The 12,497-nt window shown below is 31.6% G+C and overlaps 1 protein-coding gene across 1 annotated transcript; it reads right to left on the bottom strand.

Moving 5' to 3' along the window:
* Window positions 1-812: 812 nt before the first annotated feature.
* LOC105341453 (protein SSUH2 homolog) lies at window positions 813-9,606 on the bottom strand. Its single transcript, XM_066068000.1, has 14 exons — window positions 9,513-9,606; window positions 9,361-9,438; window positions 8,289-8,329; window positions 6,489-6,584; window positions 6,190-6,262; window positions 4,721-4,850; window positions 4,551-4,611; window positions 3,433-3,557; window positions 3,267-3,329; window positions 2,902-3,002; window positions 2,101-2,193; window positions 1,900-2,002; window positions 1,713-1,811; window positions 813-1,416 (listed from the first exon to the last, which is right to left on the bottom strand). The coding sequence occupies exons 2-14, from the start codon at window positions 9,372-9,374 to the stop codon at window positions 1,270-1,272; spliced, it is 1,146 nt and encodes a 381-aa protein (XP_065924072.1). The 5' UTR covers window positions 9,375-9,438; window positions 9,513-9,606; the 3' UTR covers window positions 813-1,269.
* Window positions 9,607-12,497: the final 2,891 nt, after the last annotated feature.

The following is a 12,497-nucleotide window of genomic DNA, read 5'->3' as shown; positions in this document are numbered from 1 at the left end:
ATATTAAAAATCTAATAATAAAGTAATTAAGTTCATGCATAGTGAAATTAGTAGTATGTAAATGTACTACACATAGGCGTCGGAACCGGGGGGGGGGGGGGGCACTTTTTTTGCAAAGTTAGACCTAACCATTAGGCACATAGCATCATAGAGGGTTCAGCCCCCCACTTTTTCTCGCAGGAAAGATAATTGTTCCTAAATTTACCTTGAAATGACGTAAGTCATAGGTATAATACCCCCCCCCCCCCCCCCGGCGGATAAGGAATTTCTTCTTGTTAAGGTATCATTAGAAAAGCGTGATATGAATGCTATACATATTGCTCTGTTTGTTAGTACTTCATTTTCCTTATAAACAGAGTTGCTTTTTAACACACGGGGAATCCTGAGAGATATCCTTCGAGGAATTGTACAAAATAGTATTCAATACTATTTTTATAGGATACGAAGTATAACACAAAACCGCTAATTTCACGGTACGGGTATTATCATTGTACGATGTAATCTACTAATAATTAACGATTTCTAAAAATACATATGAGGTCTTTGACACGATTTAGGCTCATATGTATTTCTAGAACACTTAACGTGAGTATTTGGAAATTTTGTAAAATAAACATCTTATTGGAAATCCATATAAAAACAAGAATGCTGGAAATGATCTAAATGATCAAATTGTGCTCAAGCAAGCTTTTATTTAAAAAAAAAAAAAAAGATGTTCATCAAAATTGACATTAACACTTTGAAACTGAACAAATTTGGTTTTAAAAACAAAAGGCGGCTCTTGTACAACTTAGCTTTCGTGTATTTAACATCAATATTTTAGTATGTTATAAACTAACGAGAGTTTTTATTTGCCTTACCTGTCATGAAATTATTAATTTTAATTTTTATAACTTCTAAAAGCTTTAATTTCGAAGGTAATTTCAAAACCTCACTAAAGATTAAAAACAGTTGAATGGTTACTTGATTGCAAATAAGACACCGTAAACAAATAAATTTTCTTCAATTTACCGCGATGTTTGTTGTAATATCAGAAAATACAATATTACAGTTTTTAATTAATTGCATGTAAATAAGATGAAAATTCAAAAACTTTTCCAAGAATAATATTAGTAATTCAAATACAACTATCTCTAAGATTTTTCCCGTTAGAGAGGTAATTATATATCATAAAGCAATAATCAACGACAACAGACACAACATCTTCAACGAAGTTTTACAAAATGCAACACAAGTCAAACTTATCATAAATTCCAAGTCATAATATATTTATTGAATAGTACATCCCCAGCAGCACTGGTCGGGATAGTCGGGTGCGTACACCTTGTTCTCCAGTCCGTAAACAAAGAAGGTAAATTCCTTCCCTCGGTGCCTGCAGACACACTCTGTCATTGACACCATACGGATCATGTGGTGCTAAAAGTAACAAAGAAACACTTAAAATTCTGGTAATTAACAAAAGCGTTCAAAGAGAGAAGTATATACATAAGTATTACTAAAAAGTATCGGTATTACTAAAGAGTATCAGTAAGAGTCATCGGAAACATGACGTCATGTATCATTCCAAATTAATAAAAACATTAAAGAGGATTGTTTGAAAGAAAAGGTGTTGCAAGAAACAAATAATAAACAAATGCTTAAAACTTACAAAAAAAAATCACAATAAAATAATTCAATATAGGGTTTAGAAAGAATTATGGGATCTTATATACCTGCATGTGAATCCTCTTCATTGGGAACTGATGACTGCCCACAAAATTGTGGGACACTTCGTTTACCTCCGCTACCGGAAAATTAGCTACCGGTTGTACCTTATAAGATAAATCAATCAACCTATTTATGAATCAATCCATGAAGTTAATAATATTTTTTCATTCCAAATAGTTTGAAAAAACGTACCCGGGGCAACACTTCATTAAATCCAAGTGTTCCGGTGGACTGTGAGATCATATATGCTGGTATAACACCCCTTTCTATAACATGCTCTGATACATTATTTACCCTAGAAACAGAACATACTGTTAGGTGTATCTTTTAATACTGAGCATAATAGTTAATGCCTTCAATCTTAATGTTCAATGTTACATGTACTTCACTTACCAGCTAATGATGAGTTTGATAAACCACTTTAGTTTGCATTCACCCTTACAAGCTGGACAGCGTACTTTTCCACTTCCACGACAATTTGAACATCTTAAACAAAAAGAACATAGTTGCGAATTCTGCAATGTGTTTAAAATAGTTTTATATTATACTTATGCAAATACAAAGTGAAAACAATACTCACATGTTTCAGGCATTAAGAGTAATTTGAAATCGATTGTATGCTAATTAAATAATTACTCTTTTTGCAATTTAATTATTATTTTAATTAAGATGCGTTTTAAAGATTCTCTCGTCTTCAGTTATTTTTGTTTTCATCTTAACGATCTTAACTGCACTTTTCGTACTTGTTAATCAATTGAATTTCATAAATTCTTAGCTCTGGTATCAACATTTTTAACAGAGTCATTAAATTAACAGGTTCCTAAATCTTTCTATCAAATATATCTAAACAAATGCATTTTACATATTATTTTAAATATAGTATTTTATTATCATTTTAACATTTTTATGGTATTTAATTATATCAAACTTATTCTTTTCCTCTGCGACTGATTATTGTAAACAGAATCATTTTCGCCCCGTGTAATTTCGTCCGTTTACAGTTGGAAACAGTTTCCCCAATCTGGATGTCGCGCAGACACAGTTGTGTCAAGAGAGATAATTTGAGAAATTGGAATACGCGCAGTCTTAAAGTTACCCACTGAAATCTAGGACCAAAGGGGGAAAAATAAGAAAAGGCGAATATTATCCCGCATACAGTATAATGATTCTTTTTATAATTGCTGTCATTCTTACGAGACTCTTCCCCCAGAACACCAGGGACAGCTCTCTCTGCAGCTTTTACCATTGCGAGTCACGGTCCTTGAACCACTCCCATGACAACTGCTACAACTTACCTGTAGACAGATTAAATCACATATCACATTTAATCATACACTTTCAAAATAATTTAATCTAAGATAAATCTTATTACACATGGTCAACAAATGTAACAAACACATGGAAACAATTTACGATTTTATAATGATGACTTTTAGTTTCTAAATTTCGATATTAGTGAAATCCAAAATTGCAATCCCTATCAAAATAAATGATAAATAACTCTTTAAAGTGAAATATATTTCCCGGTAAATTGCCAATTTGAATGAATATATAGATACCCTTCCACTGCCATTACATCGACCACATTTTATTTTCCCTTTTGCTTTACATTTAAAGCAAGGCTGAAATACAAATGTAATAAATTGTTACATATATATGTGATACTTTACATATTTTAACTTGAATTTCATTAACATCTAATATAAATGCCTGCTGAAAACAGACCTTAACAAAGGCGGTGTGTGGTACTTCATGATGCTGGATTTCGTTCTTGAAAATCTCCTTAAACGTTGCAGGAATTTCCCAGGGACCAGGAGCAGGTCCATTCTGGGATCCGTCAACAAACTGACCTAAATAAATTGATTAACAAAATCATCGAAATATTATGTTTGCTTTATAATATTTATCATCGTTTTGCGGTGTATAGAAAGATGAATCAAGCATCTGAAATAGAGAAACACATACATGGTATTAACCATTATAGTCATTAACAGCTTTTATAGATTTTTGAAAAAAATTTTAAAACCAGGTATCCGAAATAGAACAAAGACCAAAATATTTAATTAAAATCATGAAACACTTTAATTTTTCTCCAATTTCTGTATTAAATATTACTAATACATGTACAGAGGCCCAAAAAACTTTTTTTCACATATTTTTCACAATAGTACATATATTAGCATCGATATATTTAGTTCTGAGGTTTTTGTATCCTTCATTGAATATTGGTCGCCATTTAAAATGAAACACGTCAACAATAAATACGCTATATACGAAGAGAACGTCAACAGAAATTGGAAGGAAATCCATAATTCCCTAGGACTTGGCCCTACTCACATTTAATTAGTGATTAACCGAATGTAAACATTAAAATTCAATTTCATTTTGATATTTCCTGTATGTAAATTTTACTTGACATACTATTTTATTCATTGTTCGGAGAGGAAAGTTCATCATTATTATATTGATAACTGAATTTTATACTCAGCAAACATAACCGATCAATCAATGACGATATGATACTAATAACAATCATTCATTTCAAAAATCCGAATGTTTGAACTGATTCATAACAATTGATCTGGCCCAAGAGGCATTTACATGTATAATGTGTCCTATTTGATTGAATTGTAAAAATATGATATGTCAACAGGCGATTAAAATTTGACAATGGCTTGATGAATTCTACAATGCAAAGTTTCAGCATAACAATACATGTAATATAGCATGCTCAGATACTAAATAATGATTTCTTTTTCTTGTGTGAACAAATATTTTATGAAAATAAATACTCTAAATGTGTCTCTATATATACATTTGGACAAGTGTAGAAATACATGTACCACGAAATGGTTCATGATCCCATTTAGAAGTTCTCTCCTCTGTGAAGGTTTCTAAAAAATACTGAAAATAAAGAGATATGTTGTTTTAAATACGAAATTGATTTTTGCAAAATATTTTAGATGATAAAGCTTTTTTTATTCAATTATCAAGTAGTAGGAAGAAAACTTACATGATAGGAAGTGGATGGTTGCAGTTTCTCAAATGTGAGACTTTTGGCTGTTCCTGTGCCCCAACAACGTTGTTTAGAGACGAATTCTACCAGGGCTTGTCTGGCTGTGTCTTCTGATATCACATGTGCACTTTTAATAGATTCAAAATGTATTACAATCTTGTTAAATCAAAGGAAATTCAATTAGACAACAACAGCAACATTACTTAATAGTTAGTGATAAACAGACGAGAAGTGGTATCTTCAAGTACATTAAATAGTTAAACGTGACTGCTACCAGCTTGCCGACCACGCTTTCGTCTAATGCATTCGTAGAAATCAAAGTACTGAAAGTATTCATGGGAGTTGAACTTGCAAAAAATCTAATTTCAGTAGTATGTTTGTAGTTGTACAATGTACATTAATAACTAGACAACATTGAGATAGTCACCATCTCAAAGGGCACTGCCTATATAATGAACAATAGAATGAAAAGAATTTCAAAGAACTTTGCTTTGACATTGACCCATAAGTTAGACATTTTCCAGCTCGCTAAGAGCTCAATAAAACACATAGATATAGCCGACTGTAGGGACAGAAAAGGACCATTTTCCACAAATGATTCACTTATTTTGCCCTAGAAAGCATCGTAGCAATGTGTTTTTAAAACAAAAATGATTTGGCAGATCACATGGATTTAAATAAACATGTGTAGCAGATTGACAAACGTGCTGATACAGCTCATTTCCATTTTTCAAAATGAAATCTATATCTCCTGAAGTCCAATCCAGAACTTCCTTTAAATTAAGATACTTGTACAAAATACTGATGAGTGATCATTAACATCATATTCGTCTGTTCATGTATTTTATCAACATCGATTAACACGGATTATTTGAACGCGGAATACAAAATTTACATTATATTGAGTAGTTTGTCCTACACAATTTATTCTTGCGCTGAGTTTGCGCGACAGCCTAGGGAGGTTGAACATAGTTCAACTCCCAAAAATCATCACTGTCTAGTTTTGCAAACAAAGTTGCTTTCATTTCTATCCCCCATGCTGTTCTTTTCGATTACTTTTTCCGCGGTCATTCACTAACTTGAATCGTTTATAAATATGCACAATAACATTTTATTTCTCCTTACCTTGCATAAAATAAGCATAATATTAAAATAATACTCATGAATTATAACATTGCGCATACCTCACAGTTTTCTTTAATAAAGATTATCACACTGACGAAAATTGAGTCGGGTTTTCACCATCGCAAAAAAGCGTTATTTCGGCAAATATACCTTAAACACTACAAGCTGTATATTGATATTAAAAAAAGTATGCTTTTATATTTATATAATATATACAATTATATATGTTTATACATGGCTGAAATTTGGACATAAGTCTCAAAAAATGTATCGTGTTCCGTAAACATTCTGTTTTGTCAAACTTCAGCTTTAGAGTCACAACCTTGCTCGTTAATTGTTACCTCGTAAATGTCAATGTTGGTTGCACGTCGTCCTTAGGAGCGGCAAATTCCGTTGGGGGAGGGGGGAGTAGGGCTGAAAGAAAGAATCATACTTTACAACCTCTGTAGAGTAGAATTATGAAAATATCAACGATGAAGTTTGCTGTAAAAAAACAAAACATTGACAAACAAGGACGGCTTATGCATGCTAAAGTAGTCATAGCACCAAATTCTGCTTTTTAATAAACGTTATATTTGTGGAAAACAAATCACTTTAAAAAAATAAAACGATGTTTTATTTAATTCAGTACGGTACTAACATTGGTCCGTGCGAGTATGATCATACCCGGAAACAGTGTCGAAGCTAACTTTCGGTTTGTGGTCATTGTCCTCAATATGCACATCCTTGCTGAAAACTTAAATAGAAGACAGAAACATTTAAACCATACCATGATCAGGGGTTGGTTACGAACATTTCCGAATCAATATACAAATTCGGTATTTCAAACTACAATATATCGAAACCCACGTGGATATGTTGAAATAAATTTTGAATTCACAATGGAACTTTAGGACATCTTGAAGTCTTTCTCCGCTATTGCAGTTCAAAATAACGCCATTTATCTGTACTTAAGGTGGCTCTATACACCACTTTTTGATGACGCAGTACGAAAAAAAGTAAATCTGGAAGCATGCAATTCCGGTACTGGCGCTGATTTAAACTGAGGCGAATTGTATGCGGACCGCTCTTTTGAATTTGTTAATGATTTAATTTGTTATATGGAAAAATCATTACTTACAAGTAATGTGACACATTCACGTTGTGTCGTATTCACGTGTGTCGTATTATTTATCGTAAAAAGAATAAAATCAAGTATAATTTTTTTTAGATAGTTTCTTTCCGATTTTTGATGTCTTAAAGCGAAGCTCAGTGGGTTAGTGGGTTCACTACAAACCTGTAGGTCATGAGTTCCAATCCCATTGAGGACAATAAAAATTTTAACTTTTCAAAATTTTCTAAAACGTTTTTTTTTTTGGTATACTGTGAAAGAAAATTCTTAACCGGTGAAAGTATATTAATTATAATATACTTTAATCCACATTAATATTGACAGATGTTCCTAACCATCATAAGGGGATGGGAGGGTAGCTTTGAATTTCTCTCAGGTTGGGATACATAAATCCTATTAGTTAATTTTCCCCTTTATTTATTTGACTTAGTTTTGCATTAAAGCGAATAAATTCACTTATATAGGCCTATAATGAAATATGTTTGTATTTATCATTCCATCGTGATATTTAGGAAATTTTCTTTAACTCAGAAATGAAAAGTCCCCAAGATGTTTGGGCCTTGGGACTTAACGATAACTCTTACCTGAGGAACTTTCATACCAAATAAAATTAAAAATATTTTTTTGTGTTTATTTGCAATGATTTTTATTCAAATTTTTTTATGTCACATTTATTGAAATACATTTTCTTATAACATCAAGCAGCTTTTTCAGATGATTTGTCAACAGAGTAAGAAAATATGAAAAATTATGCTTTGGGGAAATACTAAAGAAAATTGCAATAAGTTAACTTTTTAAAAACACGAAAAAACATTTGAAAATTCTTTAAAAATACCTATAGTATCCCTATCATCATTTTAATATTTGATAAATATATGTTTTGTGGTCTTCTATTGAAAATTGGAATAAGCTGTGGATGTATACAGCCACCTTAAATTATAATACCGTACTATAGTGTGTTAAATGCAAAAACATGAGAATTTATATGTAATTGTTAAAGTCCTTGTGTAAAATTTGTGTTTAATATTATAATTTACCTCTGCACTGTACAACCTCTCCCATATAAGATTTATGAGAAAACAAACTGTTAAAAACTAAACAATATTAATGCCAATTCAAAGCTGCACAGGCTTTAAAAGCTCGCTTAAATCTATCTGCTATGAGTATGAATTTAGATAACGAGGTACCTGTTACTGTACAAGTCATTCACTGCAATTACTGTTTATTCTTTGGACAGATTTGATGAAAATAGACCAAACGTCATTTCCTCTTTCTCTGAACTAGTTTTCTCTAAAACTGATTTCAATATCGGTCTTTACGCTGTCTTACCTTGTTCGCTTCCGTTTGTCGTCTGCTCGTTAATTGCAGCGCTACAAACAAAAATGATTGAAGTTTATAACTAGTTTATAACTTGATAACTAGTATTCAGGCTGAAGTATTATCATGTGCATTTTTTGGCGTTCAGATCTTTACCGATTAGTGGCACAAGTTTTTTTTTTGTTATTGTGGAATGAACGTTGATTTATTTTAATACGAGTTTGAAGAGGTAAATAAGTAAATTCCATTTTTATTCATTACAAAAAAAAACCCACTAATTACAACAGTTTGAATTGAATCAAATTACTTAAAAGAAGACTACATAAATATTTGGAGATTTTTACAATCATATACAACGTAATTAATTTTGCATTATTTAAAAATATTTACATTTTCAACTGTCTTTGTCTGTGATAACATTACGAACCAATTTTGAACCCTATAGCCCAATAACTTCATAAAAGATGAGTGACACAAAATGGGCGTGTCTTGTTGCATAACCGGAAAACGGTATTGGATGTGCCGCGTTGTAGTACATAGCATGTGTTACGTAAAAAAATGTTTGAAAATAATGTTGTTTTAAAATGTACAAATTGGAAATAATATACATATAAGTAATAAGAAATCATTCTTTGAATATTATGAGGTGATAATTAAGGTAATTATTGGTTGGAGCGTGGTCAAATCTAACATAAAGCCCTTCGAGCTTTATTGGATTTGACCACGCCCCGACCGAAATTACCACCCCATAATACACATAGAATGATTCCTTATTCCTTCAATAAGATATCGATTCTCTCTAAAGGTATGCACTGATTTTTTCCGTAAAACTTGCCTTTTGGTTTGATCTAAGCATTCATTATTTTCTTAAATTTCTACATAGTTTATAAAAAATAAGGAACAATATGACGGATTAATGTTATCAAAATTGTATGAAAAAGGAACAGCTATATCGTTCTTAATGATTTAAGACAAAGGTAGTTATATAACCTCATTTTTTGCAATATTAACAGCATGCTCTAGTTATTAGAAAAAAATGTTTCTACTGTATTGTGAAATTAACCAGGAGGACAACATAACATACCCCTCTTTGGCCATCACGAACGACTTTCACAATCGTCTCTGCCTCCAACGATATGCTTCTGACCGACTCACTTCAAAACTATAAATAATAATATAGTAATAATAATAAAAGCTTACAGGATCAAACATCGGCAGTAATCGAACCGCGGTTACATTTTTGTGTTATTTTGACAATGTTTAAAATCCATACTGGGAAGGAGAAGGGAAATCAATGGTTTATTTGTTCATCGACCTTTGCGTTGAAAAGTAAGTATGCATCAACTGCGCTTTAAACATAACTACTTATTTCTAGTTTTAAAATTGTATTTAGGCACCTTAAGAAATGCTTGTTATGAATTCTACACAAATAGCTCTACAAACGGAGAATCCTGAATGGATTCCGTCGAGGCACCGAGTAAATTTCAATTCTATTTACATGTAATTTTATTTCTTCAGGTTACGAAATGCACACGATATTCATGATACGGTATCAAATATATTGTCTGTCTAGATACTTTTTCCAAAATTTGTGGATCAACACTCTCTATCTAAGCTTGAAGTTTTCAAATTTTGATTGTTGTAATTATAGATCATTTAAGTGTTTGTTATGTAAACAAAGCTCATTCCATGATTTTGTCTTTAAAAAAGTCATAAATAAAACACTATTTCATATACAAAGTAACCGATTGAAAATGTCCAGGTTACCATTCTAGGCGTACAAAATTAAGCGACCACCAATTTTGTCAAAAGGTCTTTATTGAGTGTGGGTGTGTTGTATTTCATGATGCTGAGTGTCGTTCTTAAAAACCTCCCTAAACGTTGAAGGATTTTCCCAGGGGTCAGGGGGTAGGGGCAGATCCATTCTGTAAATTAAGTTCAGTTTTTGGATACCAAAAGTGAAAAGGGGGAGAATAGAAGAGACGAAAAGCAGAGTAGGCTTGTCAAACTTATTCATTTTCATGGAGGAGAAAGGCCCATTATATCAAAACAAATCGTTGGAAAAGACAGCAGAGTGAAAATGGGAAAAAAGAAGAGACATGTCTTTTTATGCAGCTTAATTTTACAAAGTAAAATTAAAAATACTGTTTGCGTTGCGATTTTATGCACTTGGTGTTGAACTATTAGAAATGAAGTCTAGACTTGTTTAACGATTTTATTTTGTGTAATATAGACGCGTATTTGTAAAAGAGGTGTAAATATTTTAGAACGCAAGTAAATACATGTATTGAATCGACTTATACCTTTAAAACAAACGCACAAGAGTTAAAATGTATATTAATAGAATATGAACTCTTATCCTCTTCTATTATTTGAGAAAGAAATTAACAGAAATGCTGAACACTGAATTGAAATTTGTAAAAATAACCCTGAATAGACGTAAATTCTTTGGCAAAGTTATCGCTCTATTTTCAGAATAAATAACGATCGCATCAACAGTGGTTTTTCTTCAAAGAAATAAGTCACTTCTGTATTTCTTCCTCATCTTTTCATGCAGATTGGGCCACGGGCTACTCCCCATGTAGAGGAGGAGACTTTCCACTAACACCTTGGCTACAGCACCCGCCAGGTGTGGGAATGTTGGAAATAAGATCTCGAGAATCGATATAAACTTAATATCATAAAGCTCCAAAAGACAAAGAATGAGCGTTATGATAATATTATACAAGTCATCATCGTCATCAAAATCATCTTTAAAATATGCAAAATATCACAGTTTCAAGTTGTCCTAGCAAATTGGTTATATATCAAACAATCTGGACTATTGCTCAGAATGAACTACGTCAAAAATTCAGGAACGAATTAATTTCATTGTTTTTGTTAAAATCATACATAACCCACCATAGGTAAGTAAATATTATACAATGCTTAAATTTCTATAATCTCTTACATGTATTATTATACATTATCTACAACTACATTTAATTTGAGTGAGATGTGTTTCATCAGACTTCATATGGTGTCCGTTTAAGAAGAAGAAACGTTAAATGCTAAGCAAAATGAAAGGTGCAGATATGTAACCCAAGAAATATCGGATAGCATGGTTTTGATCAATTTCTATCAAGTTGTATGTTTTGAACCCCAGGACTCCGGAACAATAATTTAAAATAGGTACTACATAAGAATGAAATGGTTCAAGGGTATTAAATCCAACATCTTTATAGTTATGAATTTTGGAAATCGTTGCCCCTGATGCTCTCCCTCCGGGTTTACCTGTCGTTCTATTGATGTCTTTCTTCTCATAAATAGCATCACAGGGGCCAAGCCCGTTTTAACATTAATTACAATGTAACCATAAATAAAGAAAGGGGTCGAACTCTGACCCAGATAAAAAAAACTACCAGCTCGCTTCAAAAGCCTAGTAAATCAATTAATTTTTAAAACACTCGCAATATGCATGTATTTTTCATAAAAGTAATGTCTGAGATACACTCATGACGAATTTCAAGTTGATGGGTTTTAAAATAGCGGAGATATATATTAATAACATTTCAGATTGACAGAAAAACGTTTGTACGATATTAAAAACTGTTCGCACGACTTAGAAAACCGTTTGTATTACTAGAATCAAAAAAATTCTTTGTAAGATTTTAATAATCGTTTTTATGATTTAGAATTTCGTTTATACTTCTATGATTTAGAATATCATTTGGACGGATTTTTAGATTTTACTTTTATGATATGATATTCGATTTATTCAAGACATCTTAGCAGCAGAAAATTTTCACTTTATACTCATTAATATATATTCCAACCAATGGTTCATTTTTTTGCGAAGAAGTGTTTGATTTTTTTGTTTAATCTTCCATATAAAGCTAAATAAAAGTTCCAGTCCTTGGGTTCACATCTCCTGTTGTATATATACTCAATACATTCCTGAATTTAAAAAGAAAATAATAAATCTTTTGTAAGAAAAAGAATCTTTAATATCAATCAAAGTCCTGAGAGATAGCAACATAATTATATAAACAAATAAGTATATACACAAAAATAGTATCAACGGATCAAATACTAGTAAGCTACTCAAAGAATAAACACAAAAACAGTTACTGAGTGTACAGCTAGCATGGTTTCATATAAGATAAAGTTAAAATACCAATTGAATGACACTTCTACCAAATCGTAAAAAATAACAGTAACACCAAAAATATTTACATGTAT

The sequence above is a fragment of the Magallana gigas genome, chromosome 8, assembly GCF_963853765.1.
Source record: "Magallana gigas chromosome 8, xbMagGiga1.1, whole genome shotgun sequence".
Lineage (NCBI taxonomy): Eukaryota > Metazoa > Mollusca > Bivalvia > Ostreida > Ostreidae > Magallana > Magallana gigas.
This window is presented reverse-complemented; position numbering and strand designations above follow the sequence as displayed.

Coding starts and splice junctions, on each gene's coding strand:
- LOC105341453 (XM_066068000.1), bottom strand. Junction 4,612..4,720: donor AACCATCCACTTCCTATCAT/GTAAGTTTTCTT, acceptor CTTTATTTTCAG/TATTTTTTAGAAACCTTCAC. Junction 2,003..2,100: donor ATCAAACTCATCATTAGCTG/GTAAGTGAAGTA, acceptor TTCTGTTTCTAG/GGTAAATAATGTATCAGAGC.